Here is a 23931-nt window from a genome sequence, read left to right as displayed (position 1 = left end):
CTTCTTTATCTTCAGTTTCTTTTGTGGGTGCAGTATGTATGCACAGATATTCTGTGTATGGGTGGAACTGCCCAAAAGGCAAATCAGAAATCCAGTGCTTCACACACGGAGCCTCTCAAAGTGCGCAGATGTTTCACTCTGCTTCTGGAGCTTTTGGTTAAAATTTTCCAGGTTGGCAAAGGAACAGATGATAGAATGTTAACTTCTTATTCAAGCACGCTACACTGGTAACTTCCCAATGGGCTGGAAATTGAAATTTGTTTTAATAAGAAAACACAGTCTACTCTTTATGTCCATCCTTATGCATTTCTTTCAGTATTCAGCTAAGGTATGTTTGATTCCCCCTAAAATGAAAACTGAGCTATCAAAATCTGGTGCTTTCAAACATGCCAGAAGGAATATAATTACTTAGGTTTGTCTGACAACCTGGGGCTTCGTGTTTCACATTATTTTCCAGAATTCCATCTGCAGATGCTCAGAGTTGCAGTATACATGTCCTTCAGTCATGAAAGGTTCAAAGGTTCTGACTCTGTGTCTCCTGCCATGCATGTGTGTAGGGCTGTAAGGAGCCACTTGAGAAGGACAGAGGGCAAGCAATTATTTTTCCTAATTGTGCTTCATTTATTACCTTCAGAGTTAGAGTTTATGTTGAGTGTTGATTTTGTCTCCTGGGATTGCAGTAAAGGCATAATAGGATGGAATAGGCTAAACAAATGTGACAGATCTTAATATTCTGGTGCTGGGACATCACAAGTGTTAGTGCAGGAATTGTTGGCTGTCATTATTTTGTGTGACTTTTCCAAATGAAATACACCAGGGTGAGGGATGCCAGATGCAGGCTCTCAAACCTGAGGTTCTCAGCTCAGGTAGAGCTTGCTGAGGTCTGCTGCGTCAGGCTCTGACTCAAGGACAAGAACACGCTGTCGGTGCCAAGGTTTGCTCAGAGATGATGCAATCTAACAAATGCAGATCCATCTGAGGTCTGAGGACCAGAGACTTTGCTGTGTTTTGTAAGGGTTTGGAAAGAGACAAGAAAGAACAGAAAGGGCGTTTGTCCTTGATCTTGCTGTGGAGGCTGGGAAGGCTGCAAGGTGTAGTATCCTGAGATTACACTGGAGACCTCAAGGAATTTGAAGTTTTCTGGACCTGTTTTTTGAATGAGAGAGGTATGTGGCAGCCTAGGTTCTTTTCTAGCTTAGTGTAGAATCTTACCTTTCATTTCAAGTTCCTTTATCATGGCATTTCTATTTAAACTGCATTTGGTGAGTTCAGTGAGGAAGGATTCTGCCTCAAGGATCTCATATGTCTTGTGTACAGATTTTCCACCAAAGATTACATTGGAGAATGTTTTTATTTTCCCATCTCAGTCTTGCATTTTTTAACAGCATACTTCATCTGCTGCAGAAATATAAAATGTGTACATGTGCCCTTTTGCATTGTGTCTTTATTTTTTAATCACTTGTGCCCTACCAATTGTGCAGGTGTCATGTACCCCATATAAGAAAGTGGCAGGAGTTGCTCCTCCCCCAGGAAAAGTTTCTTTTCTAAATGCTCCAGATAGAGACACTTTCCAAACTGGCAATTGGGAGAGCAGTGGTAGTGCTGTGTGGCATTTTGCCTTTTATTCTGTACCCTTTCTCCAAGGATGTGCCAGCGTGGGGCTCAGCTGGACCCTGAGTGGAGCTGCTGGAATCAACTGGAATCAGCTCCTTCACCCTGTTCACACAGGGGTGTAATTACACATAGTTAATTGAGATTTCTTTGTCCTCTTTCAATCTTTTCAGGCCCCTCCACATCCTGATCTGCAACGCTGCCGTGTTTGGTGCTCCCTGGTCCTTGACGGAGGATGGCTTGGAGTCCACCTTCCAGGTGAACCACCTGGGACATTTCTATCTTGTCCAGCTTCTGGAAGATGTTTTACGCCAGTCATCTCCTGCCAGGGTTGTCGTGGTGTCCTCTGAGTCCCACAGGTTGGTGAATGTTAACTTTGGTTTTGCTGGAATCTTTAATCCTTGGAGCATGAAACAGCTTCGGCAGAACCACGGAAGTTTCTGAAAATGAAGGTCCTTGCTTTCAAGCATTTGCCTTTGAATAATCTTTTTAAAAATAGACGCATTACTAATGCCTGTGGATGTTTCTGGATTTGGCTCTGTTGCTGGATAAAGCATGTTCTAGTTTTATAACAGTATGTAGATATTTTTTTGACCATTCTTTGTGTGAATGCAGATTTTCACCGCGTTTCAGACCACTCATTGATTTTGTGAGGAGATGGAATAATAATTGATTAAATCTGAATGGCACGACCTATATTGATTTGTCATTCAACAACTTCAACATCTTAGCAAGAAGAATGTGCAGATATTTTAGCAGGAGAAACAATGCAATTAAAAACTGCTAGATGAAATCCAGTTGTTTTATAATGAGAAATTAGGGAATTCAATGCAGACATTAGCTGTATAATTGTAAAATGGGAAGTAGTGTAGTTAATACATATTACAAATCTGGCTATGCCTCTTTTGGTGAATTTTTTAATTAAAATGTTAGATGCTCATCTTTTCTACTGCCAGGAAAATATAGTTGGCAAAAAAGATGTTGATGAGGTTTGTCTTATTTCAGATGTGCTTGTGTTTCTGTGTTAATAACTGAAAAGATGGTTTTGATTTAAATAAAGTTCCTTGTGCAAAATGAATGCCCCAGTTCTGAATTTTACTGGGCACAAACCACTTGCTCCTTGCTGATTTAGTTCAAGGACTGCAGGATTAAACCTATAGCATTCAGCTTTAAACATTACTGTTGATTTCTATTTCACTTTTGGTCGTGTGTAGCAGCTCTAGCAAACTAAAAGGAAAAAAGTGTGAGTGCCTTTTTTTTTTTTTCCCCCTGTCTTCACATTTCTGAAATGTTTTAGTGACCCAGAATGAAGCTTATTTTTTTTAATCATGTTTCCATAAAATGTAACCCCAGGGACCTGGTAGAGAGAGACCAGCCAAGGGTCGGGCTGAAACCTTTATCACTTCCAAACACAGGGGCTTATGGTATAAATGACACACTGCAGATAGATTTACTTTTACCACTTTAAATTTATGATGGCTGAAATGAAAGGAAGCAATAGAAAATGCCAGTAATAATCCTCCCTACAGTTAAAAGACATGAAATGTCTAGTAATTAGGTGGTAACAAAATCTGGACATCCTTATCTTTGCAAATCACACCAGGTTTGTGAAAGCAAGTAGCAGAGTCCTGTTAGGAGTGAGGGCAGCTACTGCAGGGCAGGCGAGATAGCTCTAGAAATAAATCTGCCAACTCCAATCACTTGCCAGATGTGGAGGGCACAATGGGATATGTATAAATGAGCTGTTATTTAATGGGAGATTATGTTGAATTGTCAGATGCTTGTTCCCCCTTGTAAGTTTGTATCTCTGATAGCATTTTAAATGACATCTTTGTTTTTCACTGCATTAAGTGAAATGCATGTGTAACCAGGGCTCACATCTCTGGACATCTTTATCTTGTTTTTGAAAACATTTGAAAGTGCTCATTGTTAAGTCAGAGGGATCAGCCAAGGTTTAGAGAAGCCCATAAGGAAATAAGTAACAGTCTATGTTTGAATAAAATAATTAACACAACTAGTAAACTTCCCTTTTTCTAAGGAGTCCAAATAATGTCTTGCACCTTATGTTATCACTTAGACTGGTCACTGTAAATAACTGTGCTTTCCCCACACCCAGTCTGTTTAATGGGAAGAAGTTTATGTAAGGAGTTAGTTAGGTATTATTAGATAGTTGTTCTTTCTGACCTACTTGAGAACTCTGTGCCTTAAACCATGTCGTAAAACAGAAAGTGTTGGTATCTAATTACTTCCATAAACCTTGACTGGATCTTTTTGCTGGAGTCAAGACCCCCTGTTAGGGGAAAAATAAAGTCCCATGTTTGCAGAAAATGCTATCCCACACTGCTCCAAGGCAAAATATTTATTTGCCTCTTTGGTTCTTCCTTCATTTCTAGTTATTTCTCTGGATTCAGCACAAATGGATTCTGTTTAAATTAAGCTTTTGGGTACTTTAAGCATGTCATATTAAAATCAGAATAATAAGTAGGTTGACTTTCCTTCTGTCTTTATTTCTGTGTTGTTAATTTGATTGTGCAGCCCTTATTCCCCTGAATGCAATGAGATTGACTCACACAAGCACACTTGCAGGACTGGACTCAAAACATGCCACCGTGTTTCCTTTATACAGTAACACACAAAGAGTTTTATTTATAGATTATTTTTGGTGTCATAAGTGATTACTTGTGGAATGAATATAGGAAATTCCTCCCAGAATAGTCCTGTTAATTTCAGAAATGTATTTTATCTAACTGAAAATCATGAAAGAGAAATTTTGTTGTTGAAATTGAAGGGCTAATTCTGCAAGACACAGAACATCCTGGATTCCTCTTGAGTTCAAATACTGTATTGCTTTTCTCTGAGTGTATTATAATTCTGCTCACAGAATGAATGTAGAAATTCCAGCTGATCTCTTCATTTCTGGGCATGAGATGCAAAATTAGTAAAGATATTTTAAAACATTTTTCTAGTGTATACTATAATTATGTTTATCCCTGTTCTCCCCAGCTGATTCTGAAAACTGAGTATTAAAAAGAGCTTGCTAAATCCTTTTTATTTTTAGTAGCTCCTCTGAATGAAACATAGATCTGTAACTAAATGTAGTATTATTTTCTAATATTAACAGATACCAGTAAATTAATAAATGAAATTGTAAGAACTGAGAGGAGAAATGCTTTATGGAAATTTATTTTTCTTTATCTAAATGTCTTTAGAACATTCACTACTTTGTTTCTTTCCTTTTTTTTTTTTTTTTTTTTAATAACAAACAGCTGGTGTTTAATGACTCTGTCAGACTCAATTAAAAAATGTCAACTAGTTACTTTGATTTGTGTTCAGCCATGCCATGGGTATACTTAAAAACATTATACTCTGCCAGAACTCATTTTGGCTTTGTTTACATTTATCTTTTAAACATATAAGACTATTGATGGCAAGTTACCAAGGTTATAACCCCTTTATATTCATCAATTTTTAATCTAAAAAAAAGCTTAAGAGGCAGTGAGACTCATCCATAGTTACTTGAACACTTAAATGCAAGTGTGCTGTGTGTGAGCACTGGATGAAATGATCAGGGGATGGGAAGAAAGGGAAAAGAAAAGAGAGCTGGGTTGCTTTACTTTTAATGCAGAGTATTCTATCCTACATTATTTCCTCCAAGCTGATTGTGCTTTTATGGACATATGGCAAAATCTGTTTGGTTTTCTTTTTTTAAATTTAAAATAAAGTGTTTTGTGAGTTACCCACCATGTCTTTAAACCATCAAAGTGTTTTCTGAGTTGTTTTTCTTTATTATTTGCTGTTTCTAATTATCCAATAATTTTACTGCCATAGTATATGGGACTGTTGCTTGGGTCTCAGGCAATTTCCAGTAGATGCTTTCAACTGCTAAATAAGCTGTTGTTCTATGTTGGTTCTGGCCAGGATCTACTCTCTTGTCTACATTTTATGTTGTTCTTAATGCGAGTGAAATTAACTCTGGGGTATCTAAGGCATATTTACTGTTTTTCAGATTTACAGAAATTAAAGACTCCTCTGGAAAGCTTGATTTCAGCCTGCTTTCTCCATCTAAGAAGGAATATTGGGCTATGTTGGCCTACAACCGCTCCAAGCTTTGCAATATCCTGTTCTCCAACGAGCTGAACCGACGCCTCTCCCCCCATGGGGTGACATCCAACTCAGTCCACCCTGGAAATATGATTTATTCCTCCATTCATCACAACTGGTGGGTGTACACTCTGCTGTTCACCTTGGCTCGACCTTTCACCAAATCCATGGTAAGTGAGTGCCTTAAACTATTTTGTGCATCTTCATTTTTTCAAATGGGGGCAGAAAAGTTGTAAAAATCCAGATGTAGGTATCTACGTCTTGCCTTTTATAACCATGACCCTGATTTTAATGGCAAAAATCATTCCAATACTGTGCTCTAGAAGAGGATTCTTCAACCACTTAATATTTACTTTGTCAATCTTCTGTTAAGGAACCTTCTAAGATGAAGTGCATGACCTTGTTTGAATATATGATTCTCACTGTGATTAAGCACATCCTATGTCTTAGGTGTGGGATAGTTTAGAGTTATTTCTGTACCCAGGATACGTGAAACATCAAAAAAATTGCTTTGGCTTTTAAGTGGAATATGTTGACTGCATTTTTTATGTAAACAGATGCCCTAGTTAGAAAAGATACTGCAGACATTATTAATGGCTGAGGGAAAGTGCTTTCAGTGGTAAAAGCACCTTCATTCATATTTAAAAAAAAGCAACAACCCAACAATTTTCTTGATTCTTACAAAGTGCTGAAGACAATGGGTGTTTTCCATTTGTCTCCATTGGATTTTGGACTGGAACCATGACATAATGAAGGGCTATGCAGTTCTTCCATCGCCAAGGTTATGAGTCTTTATTATGTAAGAATTTGCAGCACCTCCAGCACTTGGAGGGGTTACTCTTATGCTTTGAACCTCTGAACCAATTATTTATGAGGAGTCCACAGTAGTTTTTAGGCAGAGAATGGCATTTTCCTCATTGAGAACTGGCTTCCTTTAACCTTATAGACTGTTTTTCATTCCTTTTTCACTGACAAAGAAGGGGCTTCCCAAAAAGAGGAGCAGAGAGAAAGAGTCTCCTTTGAATGTTTGCTTCTATGAATCAGGGAAATGAAAAGATCCTCCAGAATCTTCATTTATACTGGGATACTGTGTGTGGAAAACACAGGGTGTTTAAATACATGTCCATAAAAGAAAAACACTGGATCTTCAGTAAGACCTGTGGAGCAAAAATGTAAACACTCCGGTGTTGACCACGTGTCAGTCAGGAGAACCCTCACACCTCCAACCTCTGCCTGCATCTTGCAGTCTGTACATATGCAAAGCCTGTTAATGTCCACAAGATTGATACGTGAGTGCTCTGGCACCTTGGGACAAGTAATAATATCTTTCAACAGCATGTTTCTTTGAGCAGGACCTATAAAACCATGTCTCTGCTGTGCTAGGGATTGTTTGTAAAACAAATTCTTGAAGTTCTCCTGAGAATGCGTGAGTGAATGTTATCAAAATCCCGTGAAAAAAATCCAGTCTGTGGATGTTTAAGAATTGTTAGTTTTATTTACTCTGACATATTTTCACAAAGGGAACCTTTTGAGTTTGTTGCTCAGGGAATCTTATCCTCTAAGGAACAAAATAAAACACTGATGTTAATTTTGAATTCTTTAGAAGAATTGATAGATTTTTAAATGATGTCTATTAATGGGTATTACATATAAGAGAATATAAAGTACAGGACAAAGATAGCAGCAGCACTGAATAACAGTGCACTCTGGTCCAACCTAAATCACTTCTGTTAAGTCCTTCATGTTTGTATTTCACTGAGGTTATTTGAATGTCATGACGGAGGGTATGGGCTGAGGTTAAACATCAGTTTTACAACTCATATTCTGATATGAATTGTTATGTTCCCCTGAACTCTACCAATGTTTCAATGCCAATAAAACTAGAAATGTGCCCCTTCCAGGGTATGCAAACAAGCTGAGCTGAAATGCTCATCATCATCAGTGTAAGAGCTGCTATTTGAAGGCTTGTAGGGAGCAAATGATTTGCTGCTGCTGCTTCTTTTTTAGGGATTATGCTGTTATCAACATGGAATTGACTTTGTTTGGGATCTTTTTCTGGGCTTCCTTTCCATGTTTCTGTGGCAGCTCACCCTGGAGTTTAGATGAGTGTTTTGGCCAGAATGTCGGGGGTGATCTCAAGGCTTTACAGCTGCAGTCCCAAGGTGGTGTCTTGTTCCTGAGTTTTCCAAGGATGTCTGCATTGCACAATGCAGCATGATGCAGCAGCATTTAAAGTAGTTTCAGCTGAGCTGGGCCTGTCACTGGAATTGAGATTGGAGACAAGGTTATGTGGAGAGAGGGGAGGTTTTTCCAGACAAGGAGCCACACAGAAATGCCTGGACCTGTTCTGATCTCTGAAGTTGTAGCTGCTGCAGCATTTTGGTGTGGTGGAGAGGCCAGTTCTTCCTGGAGCCAGTTTGAAACTGTTTGCAATGTCCTGATCTGTTGGGCTCCTGGAGTCTGCATAGATTGCATAGATGCATGCATATATATATATATACATATATACATATATACACAGACAGAAACTGCAGCTGCACATACCTGATTCTAAGAACTTTTTTGTATTATTGTGGTATCCAGGAAGTAGTTTGAAGTAGAGCAATGGAAACTGAAGATTCTCCTTTTTTTCCCACCCACCTCTTTTTGAAATCTAAAATCCACAAGGATTTCTACACAGAAATTTAGAAGTATTTTGTAGAAAGAAATAGTTGCAAATAAATTACCATTTTATTATTGAAGTAACTGTAGCTCTACTAATGTCAAAAGGCCTCTTTTTTACTTACCACTGAATAGTTACTCAGTAAGTTGGAGATGCTTAGATTGTAATGAAATTATATTCAGTTATGTGAATTGAAACAAGTGCATACTGTAAAAAACAAACTGGAAGAGAAGCTCTGACAGCAACTATTTAGGCCATGCATATATTTTGCTGGTTTCCCAGCTAAGGCTCTAGGGTTTTGAGTTTTTTTCTTTCTACCTCTTTTACTCTCTTCTATCTTTCCCTCTCTCTTTAAAAACTGACTCAAGAAAAGTTTAACTGAGTTGTTTTTTTATCTTTTAAATAAATGCTAGTCATTCAGACCCATCTGATTTGTCATTATTTACACACAAGACTAAAACTAAATACATTTTTTGTAGGTTTTGAGCTTACACTGAGTGTGGTATCTGGTGTCACCCCCAGGTGATTTTCAGTGTACAAGGGCATATAAAATTATAAGCAGAGTGCCATTATCACACACTTGTGATAGTCTTACATAGACCTAAGTATTTTTGTTGGCAGGCAACAGAGAAGAAAGAATATCATGTGTTAGAGTAGCAAGAGCTTAACAGATGTTTCAGTGAGCTGAATTTTCAAATCCTTTTACATTAAGAAATGGCTGGGGTTTGGGGAAGTTCTGAGACTATTGGGTTACATTTCCTGTTGCAGTGCAAAGCCAGCCATTGTGTTGGAGTTTTAGCAGATGTGTTACCCCCTTTTAATGGTTGGGAGTAAAACACTGGTTCTGTTGCTGAGATATAAATTACATTTATAAAAGCTCAACTTGTCACCCTTAAAAGGCAGTTAGAAGTAGTAGGACAATTCTGCCCTTAATTTTTCACTGTGTAAGGGACTGATGCCTGAAGTGCTCTATGATTTCTCCCTCCTTCCCCAAAGATAGTAACTTTCCATAACTAGATTTTGTATTTAAAGTATTCCTGTTGAGAATTGGAAGGGCCTCAAAGTCTTCTGCATGACTACTTTTTATATAAACCCATAGATTCTTGTCACTGGGATATTTTTCCAGGGGTGTTTAAGGCAGTAGCCCTGTATTGCTGTGTTCATACAGGCAGGAGGAAACCCCAGTGCCTACAATGGCTTCACTGGGTTTGCTTTTGCCATAAGTTGGAAGTGTCTAAATTTAAATTTCAAGTCATGATTTCCCTGCACACCTAACATCAACTCAGAAATGTTATTCTGGCAAGAAATCAATCTGCATCTACAGGAGTGACTGCAACCTAATGATCACATCTGTTTGCTTTTGATAGAAGCCCAAAAGAGGCCTTGTAGCCTCATCACCTCTTTGCTTTCTCCCCTTTCTTTGCTGAAGAAGCTGGAATTACCCTTAGAGCTGGGGATAGAATTCCCTCTCCAAGCAAACATTTTTTGCTGTCCAAAGATCTGTGTGGGCTGTGTTGAGTTGATGTTGGCTTCCAGTTCTGAATTCGCAGCTCAGGCCAAATTCTGCCCTCAGCTGTGCCTGTTCAGCCGCAAGAGCAGCCCTGGGCAGGGTGGGTATGAGTGCGTTCCAGCACAGAATTTGGCCTCTGTTTCCTTCCTTAAGACATTCCTGAAAATGCACTGGGGTTTCTTGAAAAGCAAGAGGTATCTCTTTTTGGAAAGAGCCTCACAGTTCAGGTTTGATCAAGATGACAGTTTCTTTTCTCAGGTTGAGTTCTGGGCAGGAAGTGAAAGAGGATGTGAGAGTGAAAGGGAAGGAGCCACCCACTGGATATTAGCAGTTGTAGAGAGTGAATAAATCACATGGGCAGTTCTCCTGGTTTATGGATTAATGCCTGAAGTGTAGATGTTAAAGTGATGCTAAGCCACAGCTCCCCTTTTTAACATGCAGGTTTGTGGACCTTACCTCCAGTACCATGGAGGAACAATTGTTTTATTGAACCCTGACAGCATGTGCTTCCTTGCACAAAACTCTTATTTAAGATTGACTGAATTGGTTAAAAGGAAAGAAGGCTTGTGTGGAAGAACATTTTGATTTGTTATAACAGGATGGAAAAGGGGTGTCTCCAGAGTAGTTGTTGATCATTTGTGGGTCCTATCCAGCAATAAAATGTAATATAAGCTAGTTTATTATCAAACTTACATTTAACTGATACATATTTTAACTTGCTGCTAAAATAAATGTAGCATGAAATATTAGGGCAAATTAAATTTGTCCCCTGTAACCTACACCAGAGGAATGGAAAGTCTCTGTGGAAACCCATCCCTGTGCCAAAGGGAACAGGTCAGGATCTCGGTGACCACAACAGTGCTCAAGGGGAGCAATGGCCACGGAATTCCCTGTGTCCAGCACGGCCCCATAGCTGTTTGTGGAGCAGCTCTGTTTTTGTCCTGTAATTTCGTGGAGGAAATTAGGAATTTCTTCCTCTCCCTGCCAGATCCTTGCAGAATTTCAGAATGTTTTGCCAAGTGTGTGGGCTGAAAGGCAGGGAAATATTTGGCCCTTGATGTTTTATATTACATGAAATTTAATTAAAATTTTAAACTAAAAAGATTTCCTTATATTTTCAGACTGAAGAAGCCCTTTCTTATTGCTATTTCTTCTCTTTTACTCTCCATCACTTACGGAGCTAAAGGGCATCTGGAGTGCTGTGGAATCTCTGAGGTGCTGTGCAGCATTGATCTGCTCAGAATGTATTTGAGAAACCATAAGGAAGGAAATTTCTGTTATATTATGAATGTTGAGGTGCTTGGGTGAAAGGAATGGTGCACTCTGAAAGAAACAGCTGAACAGGATGTTCAGTTTTGGGGTTTTTTTTGTCCATTTACCTTTGGGTTTTTTATGTCATCACTATACTCAGTATTATAAATTTGCCTCATACTTATTGGTGGTGTTCTTGAGATCTTTTTCATACTGAAACATCATGAGTTGTGTTCTTTGCTTTTTGAGTTGATCAAAAATTGATCAACTATCACAACAACTGAAAATAAGGAAGGCTTTGATTCTCCATGGATAAAGATGGCTAAAATTAGAACTGTTTGACAAGATGGTAAAAAAAGATATTTTTTTAAGTATTAGGCAGTGGAATTCTGTAGTTCTGAGTCTTTTTTAATTTTCACATTCATTGTAACATATTGTTGTACAGATATAATCTTTTTTGATGTCAGTTTTTCCAAAAAAATGTGGAATTTTGTGCAAAAGAAAGGATTTCTTTGTGGGAATGTGTTTTCACAGTGCATGGTTTTATTTTCTTTTGTCAGGGAAGAAAATAGCTAGTAACAGCATTAGAAAATCTTCCAGATTTATATGTACAACCTCTTGGCCTCCCTTCCTTCTGACTGATTAGAAGTAAGGCCTTCTCTCTCAAAAGTGGGTGTGTGCTTCTTTGCTGCATAAACACCATGTTAAAACTCTGGTTCTGTACAGGTTTGTGACACTTTGGGTTTTGTGGCCACACACAAAAAATTTTTTCATGTAGTTCACATAAATCTAGTATTTTTTGACAAGCATTGCTAAGAAAACAGCAAAAGAATTTATCATAGAGCTTTGTTAAAAATAATTGGGAAGGAGAATGTAAGGGAAAATACAGGGAGGAACTTTGTGTGTGCATCACATACTTGAGTTGTAGAACCTGAAAACTATAAACATGCATGTTCATATGCTTTTTCTGACTTTAGCTATCAACAGTAACTTTTGCTGGGAATAATCTAGTTTGAAATTAAGTCTTGATGATTTTTTAAAAAGCTGAAACAGATTGCATCTATATTTCATGCATTTATTTAGTGCTAATGCAAACATATGTCTTAACTTGGGAAAGTGACAGCAATGGTCTGGACCAATTTTTTGATATTTTCTGGCCTGCATCTTAACATATCTATGAACTGGGTAGTAATTTTATCTTTGCCACTCTTAATCAGCTGTCAGATTATGCTAGATATTATTATATGAATAATTTTAAGAAGGTCTGGTAAACAAAAGGACTTTCTTAGAATAATCTTGTACTTTCTGCCTAATCTTTGTGACCTGGTGAGCAGTGAAAATTGGTGCTTGATATTACTGGGTGATGCTGAAGAGCAACTGTGAGTGAGCCCAAAGTCCCCCATTGATTTTTGCTTTGTTGAGCTCCAGAGTCGTCTGTGTGCCAGCTCAACCCTCCCTGTGACCTCAGAGTTTCTTATTTGTGAGCCTGAGCAAGGTCACTTACACATTTTGTTGTAAATAAAAGCACAATCCAGACCTTCTTAGTTAGCCAGCTAGCACATAAAGCACAGGATTATTTATTTTCTTTAGTAACTGGAGAGTAATGCAGTTAAAATTTTTATGAACAAGACAACTGTAAGCAAAGCAAAGTCAACGTGCTGTGGTTCTTGTGTAATGATCCAGTGAACTGTTGCATTCTAGAAAGATAATCTCAAATACTCAGTGATAAAGTCTGAGTTTTTAACTAGCAATGGGTTTTTAATCACTTTTTATAGAAAAATAGTCCCTAAAAAGTCTTTTTTGGGGGTTGTTCATCCTGGGGAAGAGGAGGCTTTGGTACTTGCAGTACCTAAGGGAGCCCCAAGGGAGCTGGAGAGGGACTTTTTTACAAGGGCATGGAGTAACAGGACAAGGGCGAGTGGCTTCAAGCTGATAAAAGGCAGGTTTATTTCCCTGTGAGGGTGGGTTGCCCAGAGAACTTGGGCATAATGATCTAAACATCTGAAGTTCAGCAAAAGAAATACTTTTGGACAAAGGTTAGTTTGCTTTTTTTTTTCTTTAACCCTTAGAAGTTAAAATCCTGAGCGCAAAATTAAAATGGTAAATGGTAAAAGTAATGAAATTACATAATTGAATGTTGTTAGTCCATGTCATTTTGTGATCATAACTCACAGACCAATATAAATTTTGTGGATTCTAGAGCATGGTTTATCTTTCCTCACTTTTTTTTTTCAAGTTTCTATTTATGAATGGACAGATGTTCAGGAAACCCCAAGTTTTTGTTGGCTCTGGGTAGAATAGATGAAATATGATTTTTTTTTAAAAAAAGAATGTTGTGTAGATCCTATGTTATGGAGCTATCGTTTAAATACTATTTCTTAATTGGGGGATGCAGTGCTTAGTTATCTTATTTCCCTAAAACCCCTTGGATATCTGAGATGCTTTATTGTACCATGGTCTTTTCATTTCTCACTCTATCATCTTTGAAGAGGTGCCATACCACTTTAAACAGTTCACCAATCAGTTTCAGATGATGAATTCTCTTTAATCATTTACATCCAGAGAAAGTCAAATATTCCTTAGGAAGCCAAAGTAATCGAACAGAATGTATAGTGTTTGTGCAGCTGGATATCTTATTTATTTGAAGTTCTCAGGGAAATCTCTTCTGACTTTACAAAAAAGATGGAAGAGTAAACAGCACCAGTGTCAAAGTAATATGAGCTAGAAAGACCCTTCTTTTAGAGAAAAGTCATTAAAAAAGTATATTTGCAAGATCCAAAAATAATAAGCTATATCAAATGCAGAGTGTTTTTTTCATAATGTTTTTTTCAATATTCTTACTATTTTTACATGTGTGTATATATATGTATGTATATGTGTATGTATGTACCTACATACCTATCCATCTACAGAGATGAAAAAGATACTTGAGTCTTTAATATAGTTCATATTCCTGCAGAGATGAACACAATAAGAGTCTGTTTTCCTGAAAAAAATATAATCTGTTTGTTTTTTTATGGTGTGACATGTCATTTCTCATCGTGTTGGCATTCCCTGGACATAACTGCATAACTGAATTAACATTCCTAAAAACTTCCTTCCAGGAAAGCTATTGAAAATATACATGTATGTACAGAAATGTGAATATTTCTAGACTTTTGGGAGGTATCCCACTGTGATGCTAATAGGGTTTCTAGTTCCTGTCTATTTGACATAGTTGTCTATTCCAAAGTTTGGAATATATCGGCTTTTTTTTCCCTCCTGAGGAAGATGTGGGGGAGCTTGCTGGGATGGTTTGTATGATTTCCTTGTGATAAAGTAGCAGGTTTGCACTCATTCTTTTCAGGCAGAAAGCAGACATATAATAAATAATATCCAATAGATATAAATAAATAATGAACCAACCCATTGTGCTTAATTCAGTGTAAAAATGCACCACAAATTATACAATACTTAATAGTTTTACAATAATCTGTATGAGGATTTGTAATTAGAGAATTTCTGAATTAACTTTAGCTTTTAAAGTTTCTTTTGAGACTTACAATATCTGAGTCATTTGAATTTTCCAACCTTTTTATTCTGCTGTTTCTAGGAGGTTGTTAGTGTAGTAGCATCAACCCTATTTTAGCAAGGAAAATGTCAGTAAAAATGAACAATGTAGTCAAATTCCATCCATTATTTTAGTGACAACATGTTTTTGCAGTTATTAAATATCAGTATGGATATAGCACAGTCTTCATTGGATGCCAAAAAAATCTATAGAAGGTAGTTGAGGTATTTTATTAATTGCAGAAACATCATCTTGAAATAAGATAAAGATAGCAATGTTGGATGATGCATCTTAAATAAAGTATGTTTTGATATATAGAAAGAATTGTTTGTCTTGAAAAACAAGATCTACTTGTCGCAAACATGCAAGATTGATTTGTCAGTGCTGTAGATTTCCATCTCTTCCAGCAGTACTTTCTTAAGGGCTGATATTGCCAAAAATTGAAGCCTTTTTTCCAAAAATGGAGTTGACCAGACATAAGAGCTGAAACCTACTGTGGGCTTATTTTTAATGTTTGGCCACGCCATTTCTCATTTCTTTACTTTCTCATAGATGGATGTGCACATACAAATAACTGATGAGACCCTAACTGGTTATGGAAGGATTTGCCCAAGTGTTGAGCACCAGACTTTATGTGAAAGGAATAAGTTTGAAAAACCTTGTGCTGAACTGGCACATTAGCACTGATTTTTCTTTGAATGCTGTGCCTACTATTATGCAAAAAAATATTGAAGAACAATTTAACAAGCTAGAGCATAGGAATACTTGGAAATACCAGGATTAAATTTTTCACTTAAGTTCAACAGTCTTGAATGTAGGTATTTTTCTTAGGATTACCTTGTCTCTCCCTGTAATCTATTAATGAATGCAATTAGGGTTTTTTCATTTTGTGAGAAAATTGGAAACACAATTTCTTTTCACTGAACAGCATTACTATTAAATTGTTGTCCTGAACTGTCAAACTTGCATTATGATGAATACTACCAGTACAAGAAAACTAATTTAGCACTTCAAGTAAAACAACCACATTGGCAATTTTTTATGATAATGAATTTGTAACAGTGTCATTTAGAATCTGATTGTCTACTCATGTCAAGTAGCTCATCCCATCCCAAATAGTGTGGTTATCTAGCAGTATTAATTATGGAGCAGTGGCATGAGCTGCAAAATGATACTATTGACAGTCAGGCTTCCCATGGCAGAGCAGTGTCCAGCCTCTGTAGGAGAGGAATTTCCCCAGTGCAGGTTTCCAAGGCAAAGGTCCCAAATATCAGCAAGGTGGGCATCTGAAAAGTCCTTTCCTGTTTCCTCTTGTGGATCACTGGTGACCATTCTTCTTGAAATATCATGGCATAAATGTAAAAAATTAATATTATTTTCTTCATGTGCAATAACACTAAAATAAGGGTTTTCTGGGAAATAAATTTATTTTTGTTTGTCAAGATATCATGAGTAAACAGAAGTAATTTAACTAGTTCTGCTAAGGAGCAAGGTGTTACGTGAGCTGAATGAAGTACATTGTTTGCATCTGATGAACTATTATGTTCAAAGTGAGCTTCTCTCTTAGGTTTTACAAAAAAAGTGGTGATTTTGTGAGAAAGAATGATGTGTTGACTTCTTCCATTCCCTTGATGAGAAATGAATGTGAATTTTCAACTTTAAAAGGAATTATGGCAGAAAGTATCAACAAAGCTGTCAGCTGTGATATATATTTATTGTCTTCTTTTTGGCTTTTGTGTTTCTAAAGGAAATGTTTTCATATAGAATGTCTTTTTATTGAAACAACAGCTGAGCTTACTTTTGGTGATGAGGTGAAATTTATCATTATTGAATTACATATGTGCTTATTCCATAGTCAGTAATGTGATGTTTTAAATGGTCTTCAGTTAAAGTCAATTAGGCTCTTTGGAACACAATCCAGACCATTTCTTGTCTTGGAAAATCAAATACTCTGCATGTCTACTAACCAGCTAAGCTGAACATTGCTTGAGGCTTTTTCTGCTGTTAGGAAGGGACAGAACACTCATCTGGAAGTTTTGTCGCTGTCCACAGCAAAGATTCCTGTAAATGCAGTCTAACTACTATCAGTTCCTCTAAAATAATGTTTACGGTTGGTAATGAAATGGGACTGGGCCAAATTGTGCTCATTCCTGCTCACTATCATCATAAGAAAAAAAAAATTCTCTCCTGCTTCTGTTCACTGTTCCCTTCTGCTGGCAGATACATCCATGAATTAATGATGTTGTAGTGCTCAGAAACTGGAAAAAAAGGGCTGTCCAGACCTGAAATGGAGACTTAGACGTGGAATTAAGTCAGTCTATTTGCTTCAAACATCTCTACTGAGATGCTTGTAGTCTGTTGTGCCTTAATGCTTTGGGAGATATTTGTGAGCCCTTCCCAAGCAAATATTCTGAAGTTACTTGAATGACTTACTGCATGTCAGCACTGAATGTCATCAGTAAACAAATGGAATCTTGTTCTATCGTCTTCATTTATTTGGTGTGTCATTTTCATAATGTGTATCAACTTCTGACTTTCTCTGTGTAGGTGAGGTAAAGGAATTACCAGTTTTCTTTGGCATGATTTACTTTTGAGACTTTCTGGTGGCCTGGGCATTTTTTATGTTGTAAAATGAAGCTTGGCTGATAACTGTTGTATCAGAAGACAGATATGATTTTGCCTTCCCATGGAGACAGTCAGTAAAGCCACTGAAGAATATTGGTATGTGGGTTTTGCAGGACTGAAAGTGGACGGCTCTTGAGCTGATTTGAAGTCTTTTCTGATTCTCATGCTTTGCTGATATTGCCCCCTTTTCTCTGGTTTCTGTCCAGAACTGTGATTTTGCTGAGTTTGTTAACTGATGTCAACTGAAAATGGCAAAGTCAGGGCTATCAGTGGTGTACTCACTTTACCAGTAATGCCTGGCTAAAGGCTATCCTACTACACAATATTCATTCAAATACAAACAAAAAATTGCCTGAACCATTTTATGTTGCCATTAAGAATATCAGGTGAGCTACTTTAGAACATTTTATAGGCATTTAAACTAAAACCTTTATGAAAAGCTGTGGATTAATTTTCTCAGTCATGACATGCCCAGAGATGACATGTGCTGTAGATGAACAAAATTTGGGCTGCAGATAACATTCCTACTGAAATCTCTGCAAAGGGACTGTTACACTGACCTGATGGCATTTCCTGCACAGTACTGCCTTAACCACTTGTAAATGTTGTTTTCAAAAGATAAAAATAAAATTTATAAAGATTTGAGAAATTTTTCACAATGACCATTTTAATGCTTGTAACTGTAAGTTTTGCTGGAGATAGTAACAAAAATATTGGGGGGTAAATCTTGGAGTTTTCTACAAAAAAACCCAAAATTTTAAGATAGTCACTTGTTTGTTTTTTTTTCTGATGGTAGTTAATGGCTAAAATCTAAATTCTCAGGCAACATGTTCATAAATGCTCACACAGAAGGAAAAATATTCTGCTTGTGCTCACTGTGCAAACAGCTGAAATAATACTGTTGGAAAAATAATTTTATATGAGGTAATCAAATGTATAGAATTAAGTGAAGAAGTTGTTGTTTCTTCTGATTTTTCAGATGATCATAATTCCTAAACATTTATATTGTGTTTTTATTTTTCAACAGAAAAAATATGTTTTGAATGGATTCAGATTTTTTTTTTTTTCCTTATTTTCCTTTCTTCCTCCCCCCTCCTTTTCTCTGTCAATAACTAGAGAAATTTTTCTCAAATTACTATAAACAAGGCATTGGATTTCAGAGGGAATCTTCAGTCTCACAGGTGACTGTTTCTAAAATTTCCAAGTGTGGTCATGAATAGATTGATGGAAGCTGATTCCCAGTTTTTTATTGCAGTGAATCTTAATGGATGCCAATTAAAATATATTTACATATGTACTTACATTTCCCACCATAACGTGGAGCCTATAACATGATTTATACTGACAGATACTGATTGTTGTTTAATTCTTCCTTTTATCCACATAGTTTTGAATTATGAATTATATCAATCCTTAAATCTTTGTTTGTTTTAGAGTAGATTCTTTTTTTTTTTTCTTTTTGCCTCTTGGCACACCATATATGCACTAGCAAGTGCTCGCAGTTTCAGCTGCATTTAAGGAAATATTGTTGTAAGGCTTTTATGTGCTGTACTTCAATCAGCTAGTGCCAGCAGTATCCCAGTAGAAAGACCCTCAACAGACCATTTTCAGCATTTTGCTGCAATTAAACTCCTCTGGTTTTAGCCCTCAGGCAATTTAGTACCTTTTTACATATGCACATTATGAACTTTTGACCAGGGCCTGGTAGTCATATATTAGATAGCAGCTTTTGAAAGCAGACTTAACAAGTTCCTCAGAGTATTACAGCCAGAGTCAGTTGTGGAAAAGGTAATTTAACCAACTTGCAGTGAGGCCATTCAGAATCGTACTGATGATCCTAAATATGTCTCTTTTTTTTTCCCTTGTTTCCTCTGGAAGCTGGTAGCAAGAGCTCTCAAAGAATGTGATTGATCTTTTATTCAGTAGCTAACGAGGGCTGTGATTCTATTAGTGCTCTACAAGGCAAGGGAACAGTGATTTAATGAAGTGTCTGGCGAGCTGGTCATAGATTTATCCTGTTGTCTCTAATTTGCAGCGCCGTTGTGAGCGTGGAAGAACCTGCACTCGCCGTGCCATTAGGCAGGTATTTCCTTAGTAAATTGTTGTAAGGTCAGGTGTAGTTATCTGGGAAAGGCAATGCCTCAGCCCTCACTGTCTGGAGATGACAGCAGCTGTGCCGAGCACTCGCTGGAGCGGAAAGCCAGGATCAGAGGTCCGGCTGCGAGCCCCCCTCGCCCAGCTGAACTGCCAGGGAGGACTAATAGAGTCATAATTGGTGATTACATCTGCAAAGGTGCAATAACATCTCAATACAAGCTGGCTGGCGCTAGACCTCGTGCCAGGTGCTGTGGAGTTCCGTGATAGTCTGATCTAGTAAAGCTCCTTTTTCCGTTCTTGAAAAATGAGGCGATGCACCCTAATCGCTGCAGTGCAACAAAAATATGAGAACATCAAAACTTGAGCTGCTTTAAAGTGACATTAATGTCTTCAGTACACTTACTTCGGCATGTAACCTGTCAGTCTTACTCAGGAGCGATGCACTAAGATTTGCCATGTAGCTATGGATAAAATAATATCATAAAAATGCTTTGGCTTTCACTTAATTAGCACTAAATAATGCATTTTATTTCTGTCAACCAAAGGCCACTGGGTTTTTGTTTTGTTTTTCTTTGCTAACCTGAGATGCTATTCTGGTGATGCCTGTGGTGTTGCAAATCTGCTTTGCAGCATTGTTTTTTCAAAAACCTCTGAGTCCAAGTTAGCCAAGGGCAACCATTTTCAGAAAGAATTTGTCATTGCATGAATTGCTTGGTAATTTGAGAAGGAAATTATGGTATGGCTTTCTACATGGTCAGGGAGATCAATCAAATAATTCAAAAGTAATATTGCAAAATAACAAAGCAGATCTCATATGTGTGGTTCTGTCCCAGCTAGACACAGAACAGTAAATAAATGAATGCTTTTGAGATTTCTGTGGCATTTCTTGGTGGCAGCTGCAGAATTCCCATGTAGAAAAGTGGTCAAAGCTGGGAATTAAAGGGTAGGCAGAGATGACACTGTGGGAGTTAGCCCACTTTGTTTATGTGTAGGTCACAATCCTAATTGGGATCTCAGCCTTGTGTTCCAGGCTCTGTGCATACAGGTAAAGAAAAGCTTCTGGCCCAAAATGCATCATATCTGTTTTAAGAAAAGCTGCAAAAATCTCTTGTGCAGTGGATAAAAGGTGGATCTTGGCAAACAGCAACAGCAAGGAGACAGTACCATGATAACTTGTCTCCTTTTATAATTATGGCACATGCATCACCAAATAGTTGTCATTGTGCTCAGATGGATGATTTTATATTTGAAAATTAAAATTTTTTTCAGTTGCACGAGCCCTTGAACCCCTGTGAACTTGACACCCCGTGGGATGTCATCTAGGACCCCTGTTAAATATACAGACACAATTAGTCTAGAAAAAGAGATATTGGGCTTTTAAATGAACAGCAAGAGGATTTAAAACACTAAGCCAAACTTTCTAATTTCCTAATATTGACACTTCTGTCCCTCACAATCTTATTATAGTATTATTCTCTGCTGATCTACCATTTCATCAAAAAGTCTACAATGGAGCTAAAAATCCAAGCCTTTTAGCCCATAGATCATTGCACTTGGTAAATGGCTTATTGTAGATTAGATAATGTGGTTCATAGCACATCCAAATCAATAAAAGGCTAGTCTGAATGTAGTAAAGTGCTCTCAGTCTGATTCTTTTTATTAAGTCTATCTGCCATGAGCAAAGTGAAAATTTTAGTCTTTTTGCTTAACTTGATGTAAGAAAAAGACATTACTTAAATTTCTGCATGGTTGTTTTCTTTCCTAGAGAAGATCTGTACCATAGAATTTAGGGGCTTTTTTGAATCAAAATTACATGTATTGTCTGAAAAATTATGCAATTCTTATATTGGCAAAATTCAGAGCCCAGTGGTTTGGTGTTCCCAATCATCCCATGCTAGAAATGAGCCCCTAGATCTCACATTCGTCAGATATTCAGTGGGCTCTATGAAATAGATTATTTTATAGCTGTTCTTAAAAAAAATCATCAGCAGAAACTCTCACCTTTAGCAACAAATGGAGGTAGAGAAATGTGAAAGAAATATTTTGAAGGTAGAATGGGTGATTCAATACCAAACAAGAAGTGGTGTTTTTGTCTGGGTCAGGAGAGGCCCAGGATTCATCAGGAATCTGGGGCTGAAAGGGAGGATCTGGTGGTTCTTTCTGCTTCACCCCATGAATGATCCTGTGTTTCTGAAGGGGTAGAAATATCAGAAAGGTATTATTTATCCAGGAGAAATTGGGGAGGCTGATATATGTGTGTCAGGGGTGAACAGGTACGGAGAGAGTTTTTACCCTTCTAGCTGGGGTTATACTTGGGACCTGGAAGAATGGTGGCAAAATGGTAATTAGTGTCTCTCTGCCTCTACTTTCCACACAATTTCATTCATTGCAATGTTTTATTTTCCTGTTTACATCCATGGCCTGTCCTCCTGAGGAAATTCTGAGCTACTCAACCAGGTCAAGAGCTTGTCTGGGTTTTGAAGGTTGGCTAAAAGGGGTTTTTAAAGCTATGTGAAAATTTCAGTGAATAGATTGGAATTTCTTGCAAACTATCAAGTCAGATAAACTGTAATTGGTTGCAGAGAGATGCTCTTAACTTACCATTCTTTGGCCATGTTATTGACCAGTATGTGTTCACCCATGTTATTAATAATTTATCCTTTGAAAAAATCTATGTGCATTATAGCCTTTGATCTCAGAAATTTCAAAGTTGATTGTGCTATTTCCCTTTTCCTTTTGCATTTTTTCTTTCTTTTAAAAGAAATTTTAAAAGAGAAGAGAATGAAAAATAGTTTTTAAACTTTTTCTGTTTTATTTGGTGGGAGAGCTTCCTGATGACATCCATCCCTAGTAATGAGAAGTGTACATTAATACAGTAAGAATATATATGAATAAAAAAAACCAAGGCAAGCTCGCTGTACTTTGCAGATGAAAAATGTTTGAAAACAAGACTTAATGCATCTAGTAGATTAAAACAGAAATTAAAGACTTTAGAGTAAGAAGAGATCAAAGGCTGTCTTTTCATTGTTCTTTTTATTGTTTATTGACTTCAAAAAGACTTTTTAGTTTAAGCTGACTTTAATGTCTCTTGAATGCTCTTTTGTAAAGTGACTTTGAAAACTCACGGATAATGTCTTCATTAAGTGGGAAAAAATCTTGGTAAAAATATAACTGTAACTTTGCTTTCATTATAATAGGAAGAGATAACACTGCTTAATTAAGGCCTGTTTTCCCTCTGTTCAGAATTTTACGACCATTTTTTTCATTGAAATTAGTGCTGATAAAAGCTTGAAGTAGACATTGCTAAACTGAAACTCTTAGTTTTTCACAGAAGTGTGGTAATGTGAGTTCTCAGTCTGTATTTGTTAATCAGTTGATCGGGATGTTGTCTTGTGTATGTGAGCTATTTTAGGAAACAAACAAAAAAACCCAACCAAAACCCAAAAGCATATTCAAGTTTTATTGAGTCTAAAATAAAGCAATGCTTCTTGTGGTGTTGGGAATGTTAATTTAGAGACTTTCTTCTCTCATTCTGTTTCCAAATGTCTGTGCTTTTCTCACCAATACCTGATGACTTGATGTATTTGGATTATGTTAATGCCTGTATTAATAATGACATTAAAGACCACAAATCTCTGGAGGCAAATGATAGATTGGGAAAGCCACGCTGAATAACTTCTCTGGTGAGTAGTGTGTCCTTTCCACAGTATTTTGAGGTTTAAAAGATGCACTTGAAGGTTAGGACTGCCTTGGCCTTCCCCCTCCCTACTTCATCTTTTTCTCATGGTTCTGTGAGAATCAGTTCATGTTACTTTTAGATGAAAAGGGAATTATCATTGTTTCATGAGGTGCACTCCATCTTCTGAGATAATTGAGATATGTATTTATTTTTGATTTGCTCCTCACTTGTCTGTAACTTTGTTAAAATAAGTTTAGCAATTTCTGATATGGGTTTATAGTGCAGCTCTGATATTTGTTGCTCTGGGGGTTTTGGACAGTCCTTGCTATGGAAATTTTATGATACTCACCCTTCCCATTCTGTGTATTTCTGCCAGGGCTCTTTGTGCAATTCTCAGGCAATCTGCTTGGCTCTTACTGAGGATCAAAAGATTCTGATTTACAGTCTGCAAAAGATGTTTGCAAGACCTTTTTACGTATTTAAAAAACTCAGCAACCCCTTTCAGTGTGATAGCTGAGTTTCCAGAGTTTTTTAATGAGAAATGTGCGTTGTGTGATTTGTGTAAATGCCTAACCTTACATCAGCTTTAAAGGAGATTGTCTTCAAAAGGAAAACCAAAACTACACTTGTGTCCCTTTGCTTCCATTCATGGGTAGGGACAGAGCAGCAAAGCTATTCTAGGCTAGACTTATTTTTTACTGACTTTCAGCTATGATACACCTATTAGGAATCTTATGTCCAGTGTGAAGATGAGGCACAAGGCACTGGAAGGGATGTCTTTGATGCTGTGTGAATCTAAAAGCCACACCGTGTTAATTTTGAGACTGTTGCTAATATCATTTAAT

The 23931-nt window shown here is 37.2% G+C and overlaps 1 protein-coding gene across 1 annotated transcript in view; it reads left to right on the top strand.

Moving 5' to 3' along the window:
* WWOX (WW domain containing oxidoreductase) overlaps positions 1-23931 on the top strand; it is a 477447-nt gene that overhangs the window by 106494 nt on the left and 347022 nt on the right. The window contains exons 7-8 of the mRNA XM_005528189.2: positions 1785-1970; positions 5618-5882. Of these exons, the coding sequence (XP_005528246.1) occupies positions 1785-1970; positions 5618-5882 (451 nt within the window). The remainder of the gene's footprint in view (positions 1-1784; positions 1971-5617; positions 5883-23931) is intronic.

Source organism: Pseudopodoces humilis, chromosome 14 (genome assembly GCF_049639895.1).
Source record: "Pseudopodoces humilis isolate 2021_Gansu_Grassland_sample_001 chromosome 14, ASM4963989v1, whole genome shotgun sequence".
Taxonomy (NCBI): Eukaryota; Metazoa; Chordata; class Aves; order Passeriformes; family Paridae; genus Pseudopodoces; species Pseudopodoces humilis.
Note: the sequence above shows the minus strand (reverse complement) of the source record. Positions and strands in the feature narration are given on the sequence as shown.